This window comes from Myotis daubentonii, chromosome 13 (genome assembly GCF_963259705.1).
Source record: "Myotis daubentonii chromosome 13, mMyoDau2.1, whole genome shotgun sequence".
Taxonomy (NCBI): domain Eukaryota; kingdom Metazoa; phylum Chordata; class Mammalia; order Chiroptera; family Vespertilionidae; genus Myotis; species Myotis daubentonii.
This window is the reverse complement of record NC_081852.1, coordinates 45,442,799-45,469,621: the sequence shown is the minus strand read 5'-3', so window position 1 is coordinate 45,469,621 and position 26,823 is coordinate 45,442,799. Positions and strand designations below refer to the sequence as shown.

The window sequence follows — 26,823 nt, the reverse complement described above, 5'->3', positions numbered from 1 at the left end:
ATAAATAAAGGTTCAGAAAGGGTTAGATACTTTTTTAATGTCCCATAGTTGATGAGTTGTTGAGTAAGATTCAAATTCAGTTCCAAAAAATTGTCAGGTCACCCCTATTCCCTAACTGGGTTGATAAGTACATAGAAGGGAGACAGTGAGGTCTGGACTCGGGAATTATGAATCTGTTGGGTCATAAATTCTTTGCCCAAATGGATGGAAGAAAACACTGAACACAGGTGTAATTAGTAAGTTCCTTCGAGTATAGATGGGCTTATTCAATAAATTGTGCTTTTATGTCCTAGAGAACTCACTGTAAAGAATAGATTCTCACTACATTTGTTGTTATTGAATTGAGAAATGGAAGCTGAGTTTGCTGAATGCTGCAAGAACTCAGTCCCTTTAGAACATTTTCCCCTTCCCATCATCTATAAAAGAGACACCAGTGATTTTCGGGAGAACTTTAAAAAAAAAAGTTTTGTTTTTTTTTAACTGATTTCAGAGAGAGGAAGGTAGAGATAGAAACACCAATGATAACAGAGAATCACTGATTGGCCCACTGCACTCCCCCTACTGGGGATTGAGCCTGCAACCACCCGGGAATCCAAGGGTGACCTCCTGGTTTATAAATTGATGCTCAACCACTGAGCATGGGAGAACTTTTTAAAAAGACAGATGACTGGGCCTCTTTCAAATTTTGGAATCAGTCTCTTGGGGTAGACTCTATGAATCTGTATCTTTAAAACAGTTTCCTTAGTGATTTTGTGGGTCAACCAGGTTTGGGAACTATTGAATTAAATAATCCCAAATGAACGCTTGGGTGAAGGGATAACCCAATTGCAATAGGTCTGATTTGGGTTGGTAGGGAAGCCCTATCTGGCCAAAAGAGCCTGCTTTCTTGTTTAACCTCTCCTTCCTCCTGATTCTTTTGTGCTCCCACCCTGTATATCTCTCTTTGCTGTCACGTCTTTTTCATGCTAAACTGGCTGTAAACAACACTTAGAACAGCAGCGCCACCTTGTGGAGAGAAACAATATAGTGCTACAGAAAGTAGAGGACACTGTCCTAATACATCACGGGCGCTGCAGTTTCCACCTTGTCCTGCAGAGGGCACCATTTCCCTGCATTTTTAAAACGAGGACTTTTTTTTTTTCCTTCCCTACCTGTATGATCTCAGGAAACATCTCCTGGGAGAAGGCATGGGGTGGAACATCCTTGCCAGATCAGAAATCAAAAACCAACACGTTGTGAAACTAGAATAAACGGGGAAAGAGGCCAAGTGCATAGCAGGCACAAGCCTTCTGCTGAAATTAAAAGTCAGTCTCTGAGACAGTCTTGATCAGGGTAAGAATATATAGGTGGTGCCCCAAGTCAATGTGTGATTTTATAAAGACATGTTTATGTGGGGTAGTATCTGCTTCAGTTGTGTCTTGAGAAGTTTTATTTTTTTCATTTGGTACACATGAGTCAGGCATTCATTAATAGATCCGGCCTCTTGTCTGGTGATATTTCTACCCAATGACACATAGGTTTATGTTGGTGGAGCAGGTTGGGTCACGACAGCGTTGCTCTGATTATGCAAACTTTTTTTAATTAGGGGAGAGCATGAATACAGTCCCCACCACCACCGCCACCTCAAATTATGCAGTTGATTTTCCCACATTTGGGGAAATTGCAGGGGCCAGCAAACCTGGAGGGAAATGTGTGAGCTTTGCCCTGGAAAAACCATCTTCCTGATCATGGTATCTCCCCTGCCAAGTGTAACTATGCATCTTTTGATTGAGTCCCACCGGGCTAAGTGTCACTCTGTCTCTCTCTTACACACACACACACACACACACACACACACACACACACACACACAAACACACACTTTTTGTTATTTGTACCTGGATACTTTTTCAATGGTCTAATTATGTTTAGGGCTCCAGCTAAATTAGTACAGTTAGACGGAGAATATGTTAAAATTTACATAAATCCATTAGTCTACTTGGTTGCATTCTCTTCTTGTTTTCCAGTAGTTGCATGTAGGCCTCAAAGTAGGCCTCCTAGAGACCACCTAGAAAGATGGACAACTCTGCAGATTTGCATACAGTTTCCTGGTAGATGATGGCATGGCTTTGTTTCTCTGCAAGCTACTTGGTTTTCCCCTGAAATAGGGTTTTACCAGTTGCCAAGATCACATGGTTTAATGTCATGTTTTGCTTGCTGAAATGTGTTCGCTGACTCTCCTACTAGGCAGTAAGCCCACTGACTGCAGGCTCCATGCCTGGATCTCTTGCATCCCTTGTAGACTTACCTCCGACGTGGTTGGACATGCACTAGTTGCTCAGTACGGGTTCGGTTGACAGGTTGAATAATGAGGAAAGGTGTTTTAAAAGGAGAACCAGGAGAGAGAAAACCAGAAAGGGATTTAAAAAATGTTTCTGAAAGACTGACTTAACTGACCAACGAAAGGAAGTAGTTGCAAAAGGGGAAATGGAAGAGAAAATCTAATCAAAGGCATTGTGAATAGAGGAAATACAATTCTAGTTTTTTTCAAAATAACTTCTGAGGAGATATTCATAGTAAGTGTAGGAAGAACTAAAATTTTCTTGCTGATTGAAGACAAAAATAAATGCTACAAGGGCTATCCTGTGAAAGAAATTGGTAATTTTGCAATGAGTTCAGGTTGATGAATGAGTCTGCAGATTTAATACAATAGGCCAAGCTTAAAATCCTTCCTGAATGCTAGAATCAAAAATTGAATACCTATCATTTAAAGTTTTAAATCTTGCTTTATTATTCTGTAGAGTTGAGCCAGTTTAAGAGTCCACTAAGATTTCAAAGAATTCTGCTTTAGCTCCTTAGGGACCTTGGGTAAAAGAGCATCGCTTAGCATTCCGGACACTCAGTCTCCTCAGTGGGATGTATTTTCCAAAGACCCTTATTTAGTATATTTTAATGCTTATGGATATTTATAACCTAGAAAGGATTAAGACTTGCTCAAATGAGAGCTTATTTGGAAATGGATGTTTTAATTTTTTTCCCCAGTTGCTTTTAATTGCACATATACTCAATAAAATACATCTGGAGTATTTTAAAGCAAAACTCAGAATTGTATCACTTCACTTACATCTATTTTTTTAAAGTTGTATAATGGGGGATGGTCTTCCTAACCAGGCCATTGACAACTGACTCCTTTCTCCCTGCCTCTTCAATAAGCCTGTTCTCACACTTCAGTCCATAACTCTTTAAATGTCTTCTAAGCTTGGCTGTCGTCTCCTTCAAATGTCCTTTTCTCCTGGACACCTACCACTTTAAAAGTCTTTGGTCTTGCCCTAACCAGTTTGGCTCAGTGGGTAGAGCGTCAGCCTGCAGACTGAAGCGTGCCGGGTTCGATTCCGGTCAAGGGCATGTACCTGGGTTGCGGGCACATCCCCAGTGGAGGGTGTGCAGGAAGCGGCTGATTGATGTTTCTCTCTCATCATCGATGTTTCTAACTCTCTATCCCTCTCCATTCCTCTCTGTAAAAAATCAATAAAATATATTTTTTTTAAAAAGTCTTCAGTCTGGCCCTGGCTAGTTAGAATATGGGCCCCATACATGGAAGGATGTTGGGTTTGATTCCTGGTTAAGGGCACATACTAGGTTGTAGGTTCAATCTCTCTCTCTCCCCCCTCCCTTTCCCTCTCTCTCCCTTTGTCCCTCTTTCCCTCCCTTCCATTCTCTCTCTTAAAAAAAAAAAATCAATGAAAAAAAATCCTCAAACAAAAAAAGTTTTCAGTCTGCTAAGGTCCTCTCCTCAAGTGTCTGCTCTGTCTGGGCATCTACACTTTTAAGTCTCTTCTCTTTGGGGTACCTGTCCCTTAAATGTCTACCTTATCCTGGGCCTTGGACCCTTTACTTTTTCAAATAAAACTCAGAATTTTATCACTTTACTTGTATCTATTTCTTACTTAAATAATTGCTTTTCTGTCTCTGAAGTGAGGGTTTTGATGGAAGCATTTTATGTTGTTTGAGGGAGAGGTAATCCATGGATTTTAGTAGTATAAACGTGAAATGGCTGGGATGTGGATCCGTGACTTGGTCATGGTTGTAAAGAAGAATACATAAGCCTAAAAACAGTAAAATCTTGGAGCAGAGCACACTGGTTAATTGGGTTTCTTATTAACTGTGGGTTAATGAGGAGACACTTTTGTGTTTGAAATCTCTCTAAGTCACCTCAGTGCATTTTCTTGCTTTAATAAGTAGTCTAATGAACATAATTAGATCTTCTCTCACTGAGTCAGCATTCTGCAATGCCTTGGGATCATTAATCTGAACATAATATATCATTCTATACTGTATTATTGCTACAAAAGGTATAGGAGTTTAAGATGACTCCTGAACATTCCTATAGTTTTAAAAATTAAATCTCTGTGACCTGTGCATTCCACTCTACGTAAATTTGCCTTAATTAATTAATAAGTCAATGCCTACCATAGACACATAGACTATTCAATTCAGAAGAGACTTTTGAGATTATGAAAATCAATGCCATTATTTAACAGATAAGAAAACTAAGACCCAGAAAATAGCAAGCTCCACTACAATGCCTCTTGATTGAAAATCCAATGGCCCTTGGGCTCTCTATGCTGCAACTTTCAAAAGATTTGGGATTCTTGTCTTTTGTCTCCCTTCCTCCATAAAAGTGGAGTCCATTCTCAGAATTGGTTATCTGGAATGTTTGAGTAAATGAATGTAAACTCCCTAAGGGCAATACGTTTTATTTGTGTGATTCACTGATGCGTTCACAGCATCTAGAACTGTGCCTGCCTCTGAAAAGGCTCTCAGTAAACGTTTGTTTAATGAAAGAATGAATGAAATTAAAATATTTATTGTACATAAGATAACTTGACTTCAAGTTCATGGGCTACATATGGCTCTATGTTAATCTACTCAGTATTCATCAAGTATCCAGATTACAGGTTAGAATTATTATGGTCAAAACTTTGGCTTCATAATTAGAAAAATAAAAGTAAAAGGATAAATATTAAATAACTGTTGTGGTAAACCATTGTGAATTTTTGTCTTACTTTGAGTATCTCAGTTTCAAACACCAAGTATTTGAAGTGAGGAACCCAGATATTAAATTGTAAAAATACTCTTTAGTCAAATGAATCAACAAAATAGAAAATGTCACCACTCAGCTTTGCAAAGCTGTTTGTTAAATATGAATTCTACCTAATATTTAAATACACCTCTTCAAACAAGACCAAAAAAAGCCATCAAAACTAGAGAGAATAAAAAAGTCTGGGACACTGTACCCTGTATTTATTAATCCTCACCTGAAGATATTTTCCCAATGATTTTTTATTGTTGTTGAGAGAGTGGAAGGGAGGGGGAGAGAAGAGAGAGAGAGAGAAACAAAGATGTGAGAGAGACACCTTGATTGATTGCCTCTTGCATAACAAGCCTGCAAAGAAAGTGCCCCTGACTGGAATTGAACCCATAACCCTTTAGTCTGTGGGGCCAATGCTCTATCCACTGAGCAGAACCAGCTTGGGCTGTACCCTGTACTTATTATCAGATATGCCCTTTGACTCTCAAAATCGGGGGCAGAGGGGGGGGCGGGGACGGGGGCGAGGGGTTGCTTAAATCATCTGATAAGTGCTTTCCTATTAAGAAATATCTCAGAAGCAAACCCAAGAAAAATGAATTGCAAAAGCCCTCTACTTAAGGACCAGTTTAAAATTTAACAGTGTAAACATCTCAGGTTATGCATACACAGGTGTATTTAGACTTGGAGTCATGGTTTCAATAAGGCAAAATGAGAAGATGGTACTTATCTACAAAAGTAGACCCAGTGTCTTATTACCTTTTTATTCCAGAAAATGCTTTAAGTCACCTGAATTCTTTGAATTTCTTTTTTCTTGAAACACCACTAAACGATTAACTTCCTTGAAGTTGAGGATCAGGTCTAATTCACATTTGTGTCTGCAGTGCTTGGCATAATGTTGGAAAATAAAAGGAACTTTAGCAGTATTAGTTGAATGAATGAAAGTTAGGGATGGACTTCTGGGCCCTCTCCTAAATTATAATGATAGATGGAAAACTTAACTAGAATTGAAGAGATGGGTAAAGATGACATGAAATAAAGACATCTTTTTGGAGCTCCAATCCCGAGTATTTCTGAGCTTGCCTTAATCTTCATTATCTTGAATGTCCACTGGGAGCAGAGCTTTGTCACACACACACACACACACACACACACGCACACACACACACACGCACACACACACACACACACATTTGCTGTTGCCTGAGTACATTGAAAGGACAGCTTTCCTACAACTTCTTTATTCCCAATTTTGCCTACTTCCCGAACTAGCCCTCCTAATAATAGGAGTTTTATGCGCCATGAAATATTGCTTTCTGGGTAGAAATTTGACTTTCTACACTCAGATTACTATTCAAATCAACTCTAACCTCTTTTGAACAAGAAATTATATGGTAGGAGTGACCACACGGTGGTGACAATGATTGGACATAGTGAATGCAGAGGAGAGGCGAGGCTTCCCCATCCCCTTAAGTTAGGAAGATAACAGCCTCCAGGACTCAACGGGCTCGTCCTCCAAAGTGGATGAAGTGTGCAGCCTCCTCACTGACGCGCTCTTAGAGTCCAAGGTCCCTTGGAGGTCAGGGCTGCTGGGAGGATCTGCTTTTCTGAACTTATGGCTTCAAGGGGCATTCTTCAGGCCAGTTTTTCCTGATCTTATAATTCTAGAAATTTCAAGATCAGGGATGGAACCTGTACTTTATCTTCCCGTGTTTCTAGTTAGCAAGTGGGCTGAATGTATAAGCCTCCAGGAGTAAATGTCAGTTTAGGTTAATGTTTAATGTGTTAACCCTCAGGAAAGGAAGGGTCTTCTTGTATTTTAAGCGTTGATTTTAAGCCTGACAGTAGATCCTTTGACCTTCTTTGAAGCTGAGGACTGGGGATGAAGCCAGGCAAAATGATGAAATAATCAAAGTTATCTACCCTGATCTCCTCTCGTTTCTATTCACCCCGGGGACCGCCTCCTTAGCCCTGAACCCTCGTGTTATTGCCTCATCAAGGGCTTGACTGTACTCCTGCTCTGCTCCCTCTTTTTAAAAATATTCAAGTTCTTTGTTTTATCCTCTTTGGATCATCAGTTGTTTTTAAGAATGACAGTTCCCTAATCTGATAAATGAATTAACGATGTGCTGACATTTGCTAAGTCCATTTTCTCTCTCCACTTTCTCCTTAATTCACTCTGGCTTTTGTCCACCACTGGGTTGAAACTAAACTGTGTTACCTCCACTGTTTGAGTTAGAAGCATGGGACACTATTGATTCCTTCTTTCTTAAACATTCTTCCCTTAAACCTCATTCCATTTTCTTCTGGACTTCCTCCTACCCAGAACACTCTGGCTCAGTCCTTTGTTGGCTGCTACTCCTCTGCGCAACCCTTAACTGTTACCTCCTCCAAGTGCTCTCCGAGGGTCTCTTTCTTATTCTAAACCAGCGGTTCTCAACCTGTGGGTCGCGGCCATCAGAAAGCACATATAGCATATCAGATATTTACATTACAATTCATAACAGTAGCAGAATTATAGTTATGAAGTAGCAACGAAAATAATTTTATGGTTGGGGGTCACCACAACATGAGGAACTGTATTAAAGGGTTGTGGCATTAGGAAGGTTGAGAACCTTCTAATGAGGCTATCTCATATATCCTATGGCTCTGACTGCTTTTCTTATGCCCACCTCTGTCTCCTGAGGTTGAGACTTGCATTTCTAACCACTTCCAGGACATTTCCCCTTGGATGTTTCACAGGTACCTGCAACTCAGCATTGTCAAAACTCATCCCTCAAACTTCTCCTTTCTCCTCCATGTTCCCAACTCAGTGAATGATTCCACCATGAACCCATTTGCTTGCAACCAAAAATATAATTTAACCAACAAATGGTTTTTAAGCACCTTTATGTGCCACACATTATGTAGAGCATGTGCACAAGGGAGAAAGTGTTGAATAAGATTGACCCTCGCCCTTGGGTTGCATATAATCCCATGGGGAAGGCAGAAGTTAAATCAATAATTACACAAACAACTAATTAGTTATAGTTGTTTTAAGCACCGCCAAAGAAAAGACAAGGAATCATCTTTGACTCTTCCTCATTACTACCTCGTATCACCTATCATTCTATCTGTCCTGTCAGTTCTAACTCCTAAATCTCTCTCCAGTTTGTCCTCTTTTCTCCATGCCACTGGTACTAATATGCCTCACTTGGACTATTGAAATAGCTTCCAGACAGGTTTCCTTCTGTCTACCCTTGCGCCCACAGTCTATGTACCACAGTATATCCATAGTGAACTCTTAAAAATGTAGATCTGCATGTTTAAAACCCTTCAGTGGAATAAAGTCTATGCAATTGTTCCCCAGTATCCAGGAGGGATTGGTTCCAGGACACCCCATATCAAAATATGCAGATGCTCAAGTCCTTTATATAAAACTAGAGGCTCGGTGCACAAAATTTGTGCAGGGGGAGGGATTCCCTCAGCCCGGCCTGCACTCTCTCACAATCCAGGACCCCTTTGGGGATGTCCGACTGCCAGTTTAGGCCCCTGTGGGATCAGGCCTAAACTGGTAGTCGGACATCCCTCTTGTAATCCAGGACTGCTGGCTCCTAACCACTGCCTGCCTGCCTGCCTGATGGCCCCTAACCACTCTGCCTGCCTGCCTCATTGCCCCTAACCACTCACCTGCCTGCCTCATCGCCCCTAACCACTCGCCTCCCTGCCTCATCGCCCCTAACCACTCGCCTGCCTGCCTCATCGCCCCTAACTGCTTGCCTGCCTGCCTCATCACCCCTAACCACTCGCCTGCCTGCCTCATCACCCCTAACTGCTTGCCTGCCTGCCTCATCACCCCTAACCACTCGCCTGCCTGCCTCATCACCCCTAACTGCCTGCCTCCCTGCCTCATCACCCCTAACCACTCTGCCCCCCTGCCTCATCGCCCCTGACCACCTCTGCCTGCCTCATCGCCCCTAACCACTCTGCCTCCCTGCCTCATCGCCTCTAACCACTCTACCTCCCTGCCTCATCGCCCCTAACCACTCTGCCTCCCTGCCTCATTGCCCCTAACCACTCTGCCTCCCTGCCTCATCACCCCTAACCACTCTGCCTCCCTGCCTCATCGCCCCTGACCACCTCTGCCTCGGCCCCCACCTCCAAGACTTCATCCAGAAGGATGTCTGGAAGGTCGTTTGGCTGTCTGGTCTAATTAGCATATTATGCTTTTATTATTATAAATGGTGTGGTATTTGCATATAACCTATGTGTACCCTCCTATATACTTTAAATCATCTCTAGATTACTTACAATAACTTATACAATGAAATGCTAAGTAAGTAGTTGTTATACTGTATTGTTTAGGGAATAATGACAATTTAAAAGTCTGTACCTGCTCAATACAGATGCAGTCACTGTAGGCTAACTACATAGCATACATCAGCAACAGCATAACGTCCCCCCCCTAATATTTTTGAATTTGTGGATGTGGAACCCATGGATACGGAGGGCCAACTGCAGGTCTTATGATGGTTTACAAGGTCCTTCCTTGCTTGTGAATTTACCTTATCTCTGGCCACCCTTCTTGCTCTCTCTTCCAAGGATATGCTACATTTTTAGCCTTAGCACATTCCTTCTCCTCTGTCTGAGCACTATGCTCCCCCTCTTTCTTCTTCCACTAGCCTTCCACTTAATTCCTATTTTCTTCGCGTCTCCAGAAAGTTATTCTGCTCTCCATATGACATCCTCTCCCAACCCCCGGTGGCTTCTGTTTTTGTGACATTCATCATATTTGTACTGTGATGTTCCATGAAGAGAAGGACTGTGTCTGTCTCATTCACTGCCAACTCTCCAGTGGTACCTGGCCCAAGGGGTGTAGTTGTTGAGCTGCACTTGTCTCATAAACCACAACTAGGAGATGTTTAAAGGACTCACTCTTTAAAGCCTGCTGTCTTTCAGGCAATAAATGTGGGTCTAAATAAAGACTTCCTGCCCAGCGGTGTAGCTCAGTGGTTGGGCGTGGACCTGTGAACCAGAGGCCACGAGGGATGCAATGAGAACACAGCATCAGCACTTTTGTGATACCTCCTGCCAAAGGCCCATACCCTGAATTTAATCACGAGGAAATAGTAGACAAACCCAAATTGAGGAACATTCGAAAAAGTATGTGACCTTTAATCTTCTAATGTGTCAAGATCGCAGAAGTCAAGAAAATATTGTTCTAGATGGAAGGAAACTAACTCTGCAATGCATGATCCCAGATTGGATTCTTGTGCTAAGAATCCAGTTGGGACCATTGGGTGGAGCGCGAGGGCTGCTGATTGCCATGTAGTTGTATAACGCCCTTGCATGTTGGAAATGGCACACTAAAAAAATATAGGGGTGATGGTGTATCAGACTGGCAACTTACTTTCAAATGTTTCAGAAAAAAAAGGTTTTTTGTGCCATACTTGCAATTTTTGTAGAGTTTGTGGTTATGTATATAAAGAAGATAATGTCACACCAGAAGTAATATATGCGCCCCTATGTTCAGATGAGTGGATAAAAAAAGATGTGGCACCCGACTAGCATGGCTCAATGGTTGAGTGTTGACCTATGAACCAGGTGGTCACGGTTCCATTCCCGGTCAGGGCACATGCCTGGGTTGTGGGCTTGATCCCCAGTAGGGGGTGTGCAGGAGGCAGCCGAGCAATGATTCTCATTGATGTTTCTATCTCTCTCTCCCTCTCCCTTCCTCTCTGAAATCAATTTTATATATATATATATATATATATATATATATATATATATATATATATATATATATTACATTTACACCATGGAATACTATGCAGCTGTGGAAAAGAAGGATCTCTCATCCTTTGAGACAGCATGGAGGGACCTGGAGAGTACTATGCTAAGAGAAATAAGCCAGTGAGAGAAAGTCAAGTATCACATGATCTCACTCATATGTGGAATCTAATGAACAAGATAAACGAATGAACAAGATAGATCCAGAGACATAGAAGCATGGAACAGATTGAAGAATCTCAGAGGGAAGGCAGGGGTGGGTGGTGGGGTGGGGAGAGATTAACCAAAGAACTTATATGCATAGATGCATAACCCATGGACACAGACAATAGTGTGGTGAAGGCAGGGAGGGGACAGGGTGGAGGGGGTCAATGCAGGAAAAAGGGGGACAACTATACTAAAATTATAAAGATAAATTTAAAAAAGATAATGTCTAAAGATTAATTAATAAGTAGAGGTGAAAACGTAATCTAGGATTATTGAGGGAAATGCTAGAAGTGGTTCAAAGAGGTTCCCCCTGAAAAATGGTTGCAAAGAGGGAAGAGAATCTTTACTATTTGATCTGCTGTATGTACATGTATTCCTTTAATAAAAATAAATGAAAAATATTGAAAGTTAGTATACACTTAGACCCAGGCCAGAGCAGCCCCTGCCCTGAGCCCCAAGTTTTAGGGCCCTTTTAATCCTTTTGACATGTGAAGGCATCCATGGGACCAAGGGGATAGGTCCACCCTGATCATGTTCACCCCCATCTAGACTAGTCTCTGGGGACCTGGCACCCCAGCATTTCTTGCCCAAATGGCCCCCGAGCCCACTTTCCAGAGGCAGTGTGGGCCTCTTCCCGGGATCTGTCCTCTAAGGGTGGACGGTGCACCCTGTGCACACATCGCCAGACCCCAGGCGTGGCTGTTTGAAGGGTGTGTGGCTGCACTGAAACATATGAGTGAGCAGGTTCACCTGGCTGAGCATGAGGGGAGAGGAGGGAGCCAGCGTTTCCCATGCTCTCTCGTGTGGCACTCTGAGCCGTCCGGGAATTCTAGATCCAGATCTAGCCTTCGAGAATATAAAGGCATATGTGTCAATGCAAAAGGAAAGACTATATCTTTATCCTATGTTATTTGACAGTTTGTTCATTTTCAGTGTTTAACGAGTATGTGGGCCTTCATTTGTGCTCTTGTCATGGCTCTGCAAACCTGTTGAAACCTTCCGGGTAACCTTTGTTTCTACCTTATCGTTTAAAAAAACACAAAACAACACAACCGGAGATTTGGTTTTAAAGCCTCTGAACCTGTCTGTACGTTCCCCCCAGAGCCTGAGGCTGCTGTAAACGCCCCTAAGCCGCGGTAGCTCGGGGCTAATTCAGCTGTGGAAGAACCCCCCAAGCAGTTGCTCCAGAGAACCCAAGGGTCGGCGAGGAGCCGGCCTGGCCCGCTCCGAGGAGCCGCAGCTCCGCTAACGTTTCAGGCCAGGCCTGTTGCTGTCCTAACTCTACTCAGGATGAGCCTAGCTGCTCTTGTCTGTAGCTTCCAGATGACTTGCCTTGTTCTACACAAACAAAGCTGTGTTCACGCCACTGAAGGCTTGCATTTTCAAACTGGCCTAAGGCTGTATTTTTGTAAGAGAGTTTGAATTTGAAATGACTCTGATTCTCTCTTTTCTTTCCTTCTCTCCCTTTTCCCTGAAGAGGGGGGTACATAGACATTTGTCCCCAGAAAATAAGTTAGTGTCAATTTCTTTTGTCCTGGAAAGAAAGCAAGCTTTTTATAGGGAAGAAAGCAGTCTCGGGACTTTGATTTTTCATCTCGATTCTCAGAAGGTCTCATCACGCACGCTTAAGCAAATTCTGTAGACCTTTTTTTTTTTAAGCAATAATTGCGCCTCCAATAAATCTCATTGGCTACGACACTGCCACTGCGCCAGCTCGTAGCTCTTTCTTAACCTCTAGCCACACAGAGCTGACCCTTCTCTCCCTCTGCCCAAAGGAAGTGGCTATCTGCACCAACTGAATAAGGATAGAAAAGTACAGAACGTCATGTGAATATGTTTTATTCATGAGAAACAGTATGAAAGCTGAGTACAGTGAAGAAAGAACTATTGGTCACAGAGAGTACTTTTCTCCAGCCACACCCACGCACTGACAACAATCTCGGCCAGTTGTGTTTTCTCTGATTACAAAGAGGTAAAAGACAAAAAGCTCTGGCTGCGCCCGAGTCCCACTTCACATAAAAGGGACATTTTTGGAGGCCAGACTCACGGGGAAGCAAGACTGAAGGGTAGCCACAAAGACAAAGGTCCCTTCCTGTTCTAAAATTCTAGGATTTGAAGTCTTTGGAGTGTTTGGGAGTAGGGATGCTCAGTGAAACAGGAGAACTTTTCTATGCTAGTGTCAAAATTCTGGCCTAGCCCAGTCAGTTTGAGGTTGAATTTGATACTTTATCTTAATCTGGGCTTACGTCAGTTGTGGCTCTACAGTATTACAAGTGTAGAATTTTAAAAAATGTATTAGTTTTGTTGCATAAGTACAAGAGATAGGGAGCTAAGAAAAAATGTGTGCTTGTCTAGTGCTGCCTTAAAGTGTTCTGATTCTTAATTCCCCCCCCAAATAAATATCAATATAACCTCCGCCCCCCCCCCCCCAAAAAAAAGAGATAGGACTATATCTTTTACTGGAATTGAAAAAATGTGACAAACACTTTTTCCTTTTATTGGATCACTCAATTACCAAGATTAGCAAAAGAAATATAGATTTCCAAAACTAAAGATAATTGAAGGTAAGTCTTTCATTGTTATACCAAGAACATTTACCAAGGGCTATGAGGGGTCCAGCTGGTACCTCTCTCTTTCCGGACAGAAGGTGGAGTGGGAGAAATAGGCTAAGCACTGACAGAAGTTTATGTTCACAGAAGGGAAAGGAAGGACACAGAAACAGAGGCAGCTCCATTCATTCCTGCCATAGTGGTCATTCTGCCCTCTAGTGGGCGCCAGCCTATCACCACTCAATCTTAGAGCCCATACCTGGCTGGAGAGACTCACCTTTATCCTCTTTATTCCACACTGCAGCCTTATAAAGTCCCTTATTGAATAAAATGTGAAGAGGTTCCCTTTCTTCACACAAGCCCAGAAAGGGACAGAAGTGTTAAACTCATCTTGAAGTTTGGGAAAATATTTGTAGACTAGGGGCCCAGTGCACGAATTCGTGTACCTTGAAAGAAAGGAACTGTGGGTCTTGGTCCATCCTCCATGACCCCGCCAGGCCCCTCCCGCCAGGCCCCCAGGTCTCCTCTCTGTCGGCAGACCCGCTCCCATTGCTGCCACTCCCACTGCCACCGCTCTCATGCACTGCGCCAGCCCCACTTGCACCTGCTGACAGCGTGGAGCAATTAGGGCCTGCGCCAGCAGCTGGTGCAAGCAGGGCCAGCGCTGTCAGTGGGTGCGAGTGGCGGCTGCTGCCCCAATTGCTTCTCAGGAGCAGGGGGAGGTAGAGAAGCCCGCAGGGGCGATCGGGGCTGGCAGCCACTGTTCGTAACTGCTAACAGTGCCAAGTGATCGGGACTGGTGCTGGGCACTGGTAGCGGGTGTGAGCAGTGGTGTCAGTTGCCGGTGCAAGTGGCGGCTCCAGCACTGGCAGTGGCTGTGAGCGGAGCCGTCACTGGCAGCGGGTGTGAGCAGTGGCTGCCGGCCCCGATCGCCCCTCAGGAGCAGGGGGATATAGAGAAGTCCTGAGAGGCGATCGGGGCCAGCAGCCACTGCTTGTACCCGCTGATGGTGCCGAGTGATCATGGCTGGTGCTGGGCGCCAGCAGCGGGTGTGAGCGCCAGGCAAGATTGGGCGCATGGGAGCAAAAAATTTTCAGTAACCACCAGAGGCTCTCCCCAATGACAGCAACCAGCGCCCCGCCTTGGTCTGGCGCCCTCACTCACCTGCTCCACCATCCCACTGGCGCTGATGCCCAACATGCTCGGCGCTCTGCCACCTGCTGCCAACGCCCACCATGTTCTGCACACGCTCCCCGGTGGTCAGTGCACATCATAGCAACCGATTGTTCAGTTGTTTTGCCATTTGGTCTATTTGCATATTAGGGATACATATATATATACACACACGTACACACACACACACACACACACACACACACACACACACACACTAGATGCCTGGTGCACAAAATTTGTGCACTGGAGGGGGAGGTGCCTCAGCCCGACCTGTGTTTTCTCGTTGTCTGGGACCCCTCGCTCCTTACTGCCTGCCCGCTCACTGCTTCTTAGAGCTGCCGTGGAGGCTGGAGAGTCTCCCACCACTGCCGCTGTGCTCATCAGCTGTGAGCCTGGCTTCTGGCTGAGCAGAGCTCCCCCTGTGAGAGCACACTGACCACCAAGGGGCAGCTCCTGCATTGAGCGTCTGCCCCCTGGTGGTCAGTGTGCATCATAGTGACCGGTTGTTCTGCTGTAACAGTCGCTTAGGCTTTTTATTTTTATTTTTATTGATTTTAGAGAGGAAGGGAGAAGGAGATAGAGATAGAAACATCAATGATGGGAGAGAATCGTTGATGGGCCGCCTTCTGCACACCCCCCCTACTTGGGATCAAGCCCACAACCCAAGCATGTGCCCTTGACTGGAATCGAGCCCGGGAACCTCCAATCTGCAGACTGACACTCTATCCACTGAGTCAAACCAGCTAGGGCAAGTCTTTTATTATATAGATAGATTATGTATGCAGGTCCTCCATCATCAGAATGAAATGAGGGAATTCCTGTGTGTTTCCTGATGATCATTGTAGTAACTAAATCATTGCAAAAATAGCTCTTTCTGTGAAATGTTTATAAAAAAAAATAAAAGATATTGCAGTTGTTATTGCAAATGTCTTCATGAAAAGAATCTTTTCTTTGCTCCAATCTCCCATCTTGGTCCTCAGAATAAATACAAATGGATTTCTCTCATGAACAAAAACTAAGAATTTTTGCTATGATATGCAAGTACTCACCAATTATCTTCCTTAATGAAAGATCGCCATTTTCCATTGTGATTCTTCATAAAGTCTCCTAAGGTACACATGTTAGTAAATTTTCACGCAAAACCCAACTTCCACAGATGTATCCACATGACTAGTGTGGCTTGGCTGGCAACAAAGAACTTAAGGGATGTCTTTGGTGTCTGCTCTATCTCTCTGTCAACCTAAACTCTGGGAAGTATGTAGGTTAGTTTTTAACAAAGAGGGTTTATAAGACAACAGGAAAATATTTTCACCTAAGTTTATATAGCTTTCTGATTTCATTTCTATAGATAGTATCATTAAGTGGATATGTATAAAAAGCTATGAATAAAAATTACTTCATACAGGTCTGTTTGAACTGCATCCAGCATGGCCAAGGGAGAACCTGAGGAGGGGTGGTGAAGGGTTAAAGAAGACAGACAAGAGAAAACAGTTGGAACCCGGTGGATCACTGCCTGGAGGAAAAGTGACCCAACCTGTAAGCCAAAGCTTTATTTTATAGTCAGGTCACACAAAGCAAAACAAGGGGAGTGGTCAACATGTTTACAATGTTCTTGTGTGTTTCAAACCTATTTCCTTACACAAGCCTTATTTTGGCAGCACTTGCTGCACCTCCCACAGCCCATTAGCTACCTAGGAACAAGGGAGGACTATAAGGTCAAGCTTAATTGTGCTAGGAGGGCTCTGCCCTCCAAGCTGGAACTTGTATGTGGCTCTGCCACAGGTCAGTCTGAGGCTTGACCCTATAGCCGCTCCCTACATCTGTTATTTAACGGTTAGTATGCATTTCTCACAAAATCCTGGAGCAGAATCAAATGCCCTACTTCAATGTGGAGTGGGATCTCAGTTTGGAGAACAAAGAGGAAGACTCATTATATAGAGAGTATAAAAGCCACCAGCTTCCAAGCCCTGAATTCTCCTGACCTCGTTTCTTCATTGCTATACCAAAGAGATATGCCAGTATTTTTCATTGTGCTGATGGGTACAGTGGTAATGAATTAATGTTGGCAAGATCTTTTGAAATGACAGTGTAGAGTTTATTAAAGAAGCAAGAAACAGAAAACCAGAGAAAGTCCTCTCGATTGGCCAGATTTTGTAACGTTACATAACATGTTTTTTACACCCCAAAAATAGGGCAGACGACTTTAAAGTTTTTTTTTTTTTTAAGTCTTCCTGTTACTTTGACAATAGCAAAAAGCAGTCTGATTTAGCAATTACTAAAAATGTTTGATGGGTCAAGCATCTGGGAGAATGGGAGTCAAATGATATAGCCCCTACACCTTTGTTTTACTCTTTCATTCAGCAAGCATTTACTGAATGCACGGTGCGTGTCAGCAACATTCTAGGCTGTGTGGGAGATGTAAAGATGTCTAAGAGGGCAACACGTTCCACTAATGAGTTTATAATTTACTATATACATACACACACACACACACACACACACACACACACACACACATATCTATAATACAGGACAATGTAATTTAGGCTATAAGAAAAGTGCAGGAGAGAACCAAGATGGCGGCATAGGTTAACGCCGGAGTTTGCTGCTTTGAACAACTACTTCAAAAGTGAAACTAAAACACGGAACGGACATCACCCAGAACCACAGGAACGCTGGCTGAGTGGAAGTCCTACAACTAGGAGGAAAGAGAAACGCATACGGACACTCAGAGGAGGCGCCGTGCTGAAGTCAAATTCTGAGGTGCGGAGTGCGCGGAGCGGGCTGGCGGCGGAGGGCGCGGTTGTTGTTTTCAATCGGGAGGGAGTCGCAGACTCTGAGCTCCAGATACAGGCGAGTCTTTAGGGACCCAGGCTCAAACGGGAGAAGCGGGACTGTCTGGCTTCGGTCAGAGCGAGTGCAGCTTTCTCTCCGAGCCTTGCAGCGGGTGCTGGGACTCAGAGAGGCAGAGCCCCTGGGGACAGGACTGAGAGCCGCCATAACTGCTCTCTCCTGCCCACCCTGTTGATCCTGTGCGACCCGCCCTGCCCAAGCCCTGCACAGAGGCATTTACCGGATAGCCTCAGGCAAAGGCTAGATTAGCACCTCCCTAGAGGACAGAAGTTCTCTCACTGCTGACACAGCTGATTCTCATAGCCACTTGGCCTGGAGGTCAAACCCTCCCTGGAATTAGCTACAACAATCAAGATTTATCTGTAAGACTGCGAACAAAGACCACTAGGGGGTGCACCAAAGAAGCATAACAAAATGCGGAGACAAAGAAACAGGACAAAATTGTCAATGGAAGAAATAGAGTTCAGAACCACACTTTTAAGGTCTCTCAAGAACTGTTTAGAAGCTGCCGATAGACTTAATGAGATCTACACGAAAACTAATAAGACCCTCGATCTTATATTGGGGAACCAACTAGAAATTAAGCATACACGGACTGAAATAACGAATATTAAACAGACGCCCGACAGCAGACCAGAGGAGCACAAGAATCAAGTCAATGATTTGAATTGCGAGGAAGCAAAAAACATCCAACGGGAAAAGCAAAATGAAAAAAGAATCCAAAAATGCGAGGATAGTGTAAGGAGCCTCTGGGACAGCTTCAAGCGTACCAACATCAGAATTATAGGGGTGCCAGAAGATGAGAGAGAGCAAGATATTGAAAACCTATTTGAAGAAATAATGACAGAAAACTTCCCCCACCTGGTGAAAGAAATGGACTTACAGGTCCAAGAAGCGCGGAGAACCCCAAACAAAAGGAATCCAAAGAGGACCACACCAAGACACATCATAATTAAAATGCCAAGAGCAAAAGACAAAGAGAGAATCTTAAAAGCAGCACGAGAAAGAAACCCAGTTATCTACAAGGGAATACCCATACGACTGTCAGCTGATTTCTCAACAGAAACTTTGCAGGCCAGAAGGGAGTGGCAAGAAATATTCAAAGTGATGAATACCAAGAAACTACAACCAAGATTACTTTATCCAGCAAAGCTATCATTCAGAATTGAAGGTCAGATAAAGAGCTTCACAGATAAGGAAAAGCTAAAGGAGTTCATCACCACCAAACCAGGATTATATGAAATGCTGAAAGGTATCCTTTAAGAAGAGGAAGAGGAAGAAAAAGGTAAAGATACAAATTATGAACAACAAATATGCATCTATCAACAAGTGAATCTAAGAATCAAGTGAATAAATAATCTGATGAACAGAATGAACTGTTGATTATAATAGAATCAGGGACATAGAAAGGGAATGGACTGACTATTCTTGGGGGGGAAAGGGGTGTGGGAGATGTGGGAAGAGACTGGACAAAAATCGTGCACCTATGGATGAGGACAGTGGGTGGGGAGTGAGGGCGGAGGGTGGGGCGGGAACTGGGAGGAGGGGAGTTATGGGGGGAAAAAAAAAGGAACAAATGTAATAATCTGAACAATAAAGATTTAATTAAAAAAAAAAAAAGAAAAAAAAAGAAAAGTGCAAAGTACAGTGTTTTCCTGGGCTGACTGGGATATTTTGTGGGGAGTTGGCCTCTGAGCTGGCCGTGAATAGAATGAGGTCTTCCAGGGACAGGTGACTGCCTGAGTGAAAACATGATCAAACCACCTCCTGTGTGAGGCTTTCTCTGCTCCTCTCCCCACTCCCTTTCTCGCCCTGCCCAGAGGTAGATTTGCGTGCTCCTTGGGCCTCACTGAACACTGTAATCTGTACAGATTTTCCTTTTGACAATTATATTCTAGTTGTTGTTTGCGAGTCGGTCTCTCCAGGAAACTGTAAAGTCCTAAAGTCAGGAGCCATGTCTTTTCACGTTTGTTTTCCTCACAGGGAATAGGGTTTCTGACATAGGACACCTGCTCAATAAATACCCGAGGGAGAAGGGAATTAATTCAGGGATCAGTGAGTACTACCATTTGACTGGAATCAAAGATTCATGAAGGATAGCAGTGGGAATTAAAGCTACAAAAGTAAGTTGGAGAGTAGGTCTGACACTACCAAGTGTTGGTAAGGGGAGCCATGGAAACTCTTCCACGCTGCTTGTGAGACTAAGTTGGCACAACCATTTTTGGAGAACAGTTTATCAATGTCTAATAAAGTCAAAGATGCTCATATCTTATGACCCCGATATTCTAATTCTAGAGAAACTCTCATGTATACAAGGAGACAGATATAGAATATTCATAGCAAAAAGTTGGAACAAAATCAATGTCCATAAGGAGAATGGAGGGATTACTATAGATATATTAATAGTAATGAACAACGAACTGTGCTATTAGTTTATGTTTTCTATTAATATTATGTAATGAATAATAATAAATAACTATAGCTATATTGACATGGTGAATATTACAAATATAATATTGAGTAGAATAGGAAAACCCAGAAGAATTCCTATGTTATCTTTTATATAAAGATTAAAATACTGTAAGATAGTATTATGTATTAGGGATATATATATATATACATATATTACATATATATATATATATTACATATATATATCCTCTTATATAATAAAAGGGTAATATGCAAATTGACTGAACAGCAGAATGACCAGTCGCTATGATGCTCACTGACCATCAGGGGTCAGATGCTCAACGCAGGAGCTTCCCCCTGGTGGTCAGTGTGTTCCCACAGAGGGAGCTCTGCTCAGCCAGAAACTGGACTGATGGCTGGCAAATGCAATGGCGGTGGCGGGAGGACAGTGCTAAGGATGTCCAACTGCCAGCTTAGGCCCGCTCCCCATAGGAAGCGGGCTTAAGCCATCAATCAGACATACCCTGAGGGCTCCCAGACTGCGAAAGGGTGCAGGCTGGTCTGAGGGACCTCCCCCTGCAAGTGCACAAATGTTGTGCACTGGGCCTCTAGTATCTATACTAATAATAGAAGAATATGCAAATTGTCCAGGACACAGTAACAGTAATGACCAAACAGCAGGCTGCTTGGGGCAACAAGGCCAGCAGGGGGTTAGTGAGGGATGACCAAATGACTGAACAGCAGGCTGTGTGGGGTGGCCAGGCTGGAACGGGGGGCAGTTGGGGGTGATTGGGCTGGCAGGGGAGGACAGTTAGGAGCAACCAGGCCGGCAAGGGTGGGCAGCTGGGGGTGACTAGGCCTGTAGGGAAGGGCAGTTGGGGGCAATCGGGCTGGCAGGGGAGGGAAGTTGGGGGAGATTGGGCTGGCAGGGGAGCAGTTAGGCGTCAAACAGGCTGGCAGGAGAGCAGTTAGGGCAGGGGTGGGCAAACTTTTTGACTTGAGGGCCACAATGGGTTCTTAAACTGGACCAGAGGGCCGGAACAAAAGCATGGATGGAGTGTTTGTGTGAACTAATATAAATTCAAAGTAAACATCATTACATAAAAGGGTACGGTCCTTTTTTTCAATAGTTTTATTCATTTCAAACGGGCCGGATCCGGCCCGCGGGCCGTAGTTTGCCCACGGCTGAGTTAGGGGGTGATTAGGCAGGCAGGCAGAAGCAGTTAGGGGCAATCAGGCAGGCATGCAGGTGAGCAGTTAGTCCAGGATTGTGAGAGGGATGTTCAATCCCTGAGGGATTGGGCCTAAACCAGCAGTCAAACATCCCCCAAGGGGTCCCAGATTGGAGAGGGTGCAGGCCAGGCTGAGAGACACCCCCCCACCACCTGTGCACAAATTTTGTTCACTGGGCCTCTAGCATATACATATTATGTTTGGCTAGAATGAATACCAAATCCAGAAGAGTAGGGAGAGAGAAATGATCAGGGAAGTTTATATAAGGGCCTTGACTCAGTTGACCATGTTCAAGTTCTTAAATTTGATGCAGGGTAAATGGGTGCTTTATTGTGATATTTTTAATATAATCTGTATATCTTAAATATTGCATGAAACATTTTTTAAGTTAGACCCATATTACAGCAGGGCTGGAATACCATGCTAGAGAGTTTAGATGTTGTTTGGTGGTTAACAGAGAACTCTTGCAGGCTCTTGAGCAGGTAAGAGATATCATCAAAGGTATGGTTCAAGTCAGCTTAGACTAGTGCTATGCAAGATATTGGGCAAAATCACAAAGGTGTTAATTCTGTGTTACTAGATATAAGGTCGATTCCTTTTTTCTCACTTCTCTGATTATACACTGTTCCCTTAAGTCTTTAATAATCCACTTTCTTTTCTTCTTTTAATCCTCACTGAAGATATTTTTCCATTGATTTTTAGAGAGAGTGGAAGTGAGAGGGAAAGAGAGAGAAAAATATTGATGTGAGAGAAACACATCAATTGGTTGCCTCCTGCAAGTGCCCAGACCAGGGCCTGGGCCAGGTAGGAGCCTGCAACTGAGGTATGTGCCCTTGACTGGAATCAAACCTGGGACCCTTCAGTCCACAGGCTGATGCTCTATCCACTGAGCCAAACCAGCTAGGGCTTTAAAAAGAAAAAGAAAAAAAAAGGTCTAAGTATTTTTAATTAGCTGGTCCCAGGTTCTTCTGTCAACTATTGATATTCTTTTCTGTTTCATCTGTCCTTATAAAATCCTCTGAACACTCACACTGTCCAGTTTTTCTATTCTTACCTCCTGACCATTTATTATGTTATTACTATGTTGGAATATCTCGTTTCCATCCTTTAAAGTTCTCCTAAATTCACCTTTGCTAAAAAGCTTTCTTTTATTAAATCAAAACCTTCAGTTAAAAATTTCCAAGATAAATGTGTTTGCAACACAGTCGAAAACCAAGAACAATATTTATCCTACAATAGTAGCTAACTAATACTTATTAAGCACTTAGTATGTGCCAGACATTGTTCTAAACACTTTAGATGTAAAATGTTTACATATAAACACTCATTTAATCCTCATAACAAACCCAGGAGATGTGTGCTATTATCATCCTCATTTAACAGATAAACTGAAGCAAAGAGAAGTTAAATAACTTGCTCAAATGCTAGAGCTTGGAGTCAAACCCAGGCAGAGTGGCTCAAGAGCCCATACAATTGATGCCACCTCATCAAGCTGTTTCTCAAAAGTGGGAGGTAAATGTAGGCTGTCCTGTGGGTGAGAGTCTCTGGTCTCATTAAAAAAGGCAATTCTAGTAACTGTCGGAAGGTAGCGATTATCCCTTTCACTTCCTCAGATTTCTCTGACTTTCCAGTGAGACTTCTGTTCTTTGAGGACAAGACCTATGTATAAGTTATCTTTGTATTTCCCATGCCTGGCACAATGTCAGGCCTATTGCAGGCATTTTATTAGTATGGAGCAAATAAATCAATTCTATGCAATTAAGTAAACATACGTAATAGTTATAATCCTGTTCTTCAGGAAGTGCTATTTAGCTGAAGACACTTCAACTCTATCATTATCAGGATCAAATAACAGATTTGTAAATTTAAGCTGACGAAACCACTTAGAAAGCCAAGCAAAAGAAAAGGGCATGGAAAAATAAAATAAAAAGGTTAAAAAACATAGAGGATCAATTCTGGAGATCAGAGAGAATGAGAGAGAACAAAGAAAACGAAGGTGAAGAAAGTAATTAATTAGTTCCCACCATCACCACCACCACCTGGAATTCTCAGAACAAGCATTTCTAGATTGAAAGAATCGAAATGACCTTAATATTGGATGAAAATGGATCCATACCAAGGCACATCACCAGGAAATTTTGGAAAACTGAGGACAAAGAGAATATCTTAAAAGTAGTATTTTTAAAAATGAGACTAGTAGAGAATGGACTTCTTCTTTTTTTTTAATTAATCCTCACCCAAGGATAATTTTCCATTTATTTTTAGAGAGAGTGGAAAGGAGGGGGAGTGACAGAGAGAGATACATTGATGTGAGATACATCAATTGGTTGCCTCCCACAAGCACTCCGACACGGGGATTGGGCCTGTAACCAGGGTATGTGACCTTGACCAGATTCGAACCCAGAACCCTTCAGTCCTCAGGCTAACAGTCTATCCACTGAACCAAACTGGCTAGTGGGGAGACGGGGGCGAATGGATTTCTTTAAAATAAGGAGAACCAAGAAAGAGGAACACAAAGGGTCCAGGAGCAGGGAATCCAACCTAGGAGGGTAGAAAAGAGCTTGCTTGTTTATTGATTTGTTTGTTTTTGAAAAGAGCATCTTTAGGATGATGTTGAAGAGAATTCCCAGGACAACAACTGGGAGCAGGCTTAGCAATCATTCCAGGTTGGAGCAGGTGAGAAGTCTCCAGGAGAGATTTCTTTAAGAAGATGAAATTGATAGAATACCCAATGTGACCGAATGTATTGAAAAGAGATGCAGACAACTAGTAGATAAGTATATAGAAAACTTAAAAAAAAAAAAAAGACATATGAGATCCAGAGAAAACAAAAAGTTGTGTAAGAGAGAAATCACTTATCTATTACATGTCTATGTGTGAACAATATTTGCATAGTGACAGTAATATAAACACTGAATAGTGATATGACTAAAAATTACAACACAACTCCATCGAGAGGTCAGGGAGAGCGAAGCATGCACATGCCCGTGCGAACGAGTGAGTACGTGGTGGTGGCAATGGTGGGAAAGGTGAAACACTCGTCGTCCATGGTGGGCAGTCAATAGGCATAAACATTTTTAAAATCGGTTAAGTAGCCATATGAGCATGTCATTTAGAGATAGAGGTAAATGCCAAAAGAGTCAACGAAAAAGAGTTGAAAGTGGTTACCTCTGTCCGACCGGCATGGCTCAGTGGTTGAGCGTTGACCTATGAACCAGGAGGTCATGGTTTGATTCCGGGTCAAGACATATACCCGGGTGGCCAGCCGTCTCAATCCCCAGTGGGAGGTGTGCAGGAGGCAGCCGATCAATGATTCCCTCATCATTGATGTTTCTCTCTCTCTCTCTCTCTCTCTCTCTCTTCCCCTCCCTTCCTCTCTGTAATCAATACAAATATATAATTTTTTTAAAAAAGAAATAAAATCGCCCTAACCGGTTTGGCTCAGTGGATAGAGCATCGGCCTGCGGACTCAAGGGTCCCAGGTTCGATTCCAGTCAAGGGCATGTACCTTGGTTGCGGGCACATACCCAGTGGGGAGTGTGCAGGAGGCAGCTGATCGATGTTTCTCCCTCATCGATGTTTCTAACTCTCTATCCCTCTCCCTTCCTCTCTGTGAAAAAAATCAATAAAATATATTTAAAAAGAAAAAGAAATAGAAATAAAATGGTTACCTCTGAGGGGCAGAAAATAGTGACAAGAGGTGAATTGGGTACTGTTTTCAAAACAAGCCTTATAAAAATATTTGACTCTTTAAACTATGTACAAGTATAACTTAGGTATAAAATAAACACAAAATGCAAAGAAACTGTCAGAGACTTTTCAAGTAAACAGACCCCATTAGGACACCGCTCCCACCCACCCAAATATCAAAACCAGATTGTCTCTCCTAATGTAATTCCTTTTTCTTACATTCCACTTAATATCTTGATTCCTAATGCAACTTCTATTACTTCTTTCTCTAGGTTCTCCTGCTTTAGAAGCAGGACTGGTCTCAGGGTTCATCTGCTTTTGGCAGGTACTCACATTTGCCAAATCTTTAACACTTGGGTAACAGACTATTTTGTTACTCTTTCACCTCACAGGGTGAAATATCCACCTGCAGACCGAAGGGGTGCAGGTTCAATTCCTGGTCAAGGGCATGTATCTCGGTTGCAGATTCCTCAGCCCAGGTAGGGATGAGTCGGGGAGGCAGCCAATTGATGTTTCTTTCTATCTCTCTTTCCCTTCTGCCTTCCACCCTTCCACTCTCTAGAAAACAATGGAAAAAATATCCTCGGGTGAGGATTTTTTTAAAAAAGTCAAAAGACAACCCACAAAACGAGAAAAATATTTGCAAATTATATGTCTGATAAGGGAGTAGTATCCAGAATACACAAAGAACTCTTATAATTCAACAGTTTAAAAGAATAATTCAATTTTAAATGGACAAAGAATTTGAATATACATTTCTCCAAAGGAGATATGCAAATGGCCAGTAAACACATGAAAAGATGCTCAACATCATTTGTCATTAGGGAAATGCCAATGTGTGGGAGGAAGACATTGTCTTCTACCCTTCTAGGTTATCCAGGCCGGTCTGAGAATTAAACTGACATGAGAGAGTAATAAGAGAAAATAACCAGGTGGGATTATATACCCACATGTGGGTTCCCACAAACATGAGAGAGTCCGAGACCCCATATACAGGAGAGGTTCAAAACAGAAAGGTAAATGAAGTACATGTGACTTCCTGAGCTAAGGAGTGAGGTCAGGAGCCTGAGGCTTCAGAGGGAAAGAAGGTCATTTGCAGGACCATAAGAAGAGCAGATGTTCAGTAATTAGATGTTTTCCATGCCTTATAAATAGATTAAAAAAAAAAAAAGTATTTCTGGCCCTAGCCGGTTTTGCTCAGTGGATAGAGCATTGGCCTGCAGACTGAAGGGTCCCAGGTTCTATTCCAGTCAAGGGCACATGCCTGGGTTTCGTGCTTGATCTCCAGTAGGGGGTGTGCAGGAGGCAGCTGATCAATGATTCTCATCATTGATGTTTCTGTCTCTCTCTCCCTTTCCCTTCCTCTCTGAAATCAATAAGAATATATATTTTTTATAAAGTATTTCTGGTGATAACTCTTATTATGGGCAACTTAAATTACTTAAGTGAGAGGTAAACATTTCTCTTGAGCCCGCAGGGCCTTGCTTGCCCAATTCAGCTCAAAATAATCCATGTGCCAAGTAGCACAACTTGGAGAGGCGTGTTCTGAACTCCTTCACCAATCAAAATTGTCAAGTGGCAATCAAAACCATAATGAGATATCACTTGATACTCACAATTTAGTATTGCTATAATGAAAAAGACACTAACTAATGTTGGTAAGGATGCAAAGAAATTGAAATCCTCATACACTGCCAGTAAAAATGTAAAATGTTGCTGCTGCATTTGAAAACTGCTTGGCAGTTTCTCAAAGGTTAAACATAGAGTTACCATATGACCGAGCAATTCCTCCAGATATATACCCAAGAGAACTGAAAATATATATAAACACAAAAACTAATACATAAATGTTGATATCAGTATGAT

General features: G+C 42.9%; 2 protein-coding genes and 1 pseudogene across 2 annotated transcripts in view; all 3 read right to left on the bottom strand.

Moving 5' to 3' along the window:
• The window catches only part of WNT8B (Wnt family member 8B), a 46,723-nt gene extending 31,930 nt beyond the window's left edge, over positions 1-14,793 (bottom strand). The window contains exon 1 of the mRNA XM_059661979.1: positions 14,758-14,793. Coding sequence (XP_059517962.1) covers positions 14,758-14,793 — 36 coding nt within the window. The remainder of the gene's footprint in view (positions 1-14,757) is intronic.
• Positions 1-26,823, bottom strand: part of LOC132214241 (histone lysine acetyltransferase CREBBP-like) — a 390,706-nt gene that overhangs the window by 41,965 nt on the left and 321,918 nt on the right. The window lies entirely within an intron of this gene.
• Positions 1,583-1,756, bottom strand: LOC132215100 (U1 spliceosomal RNA; annotated as a pseudogene).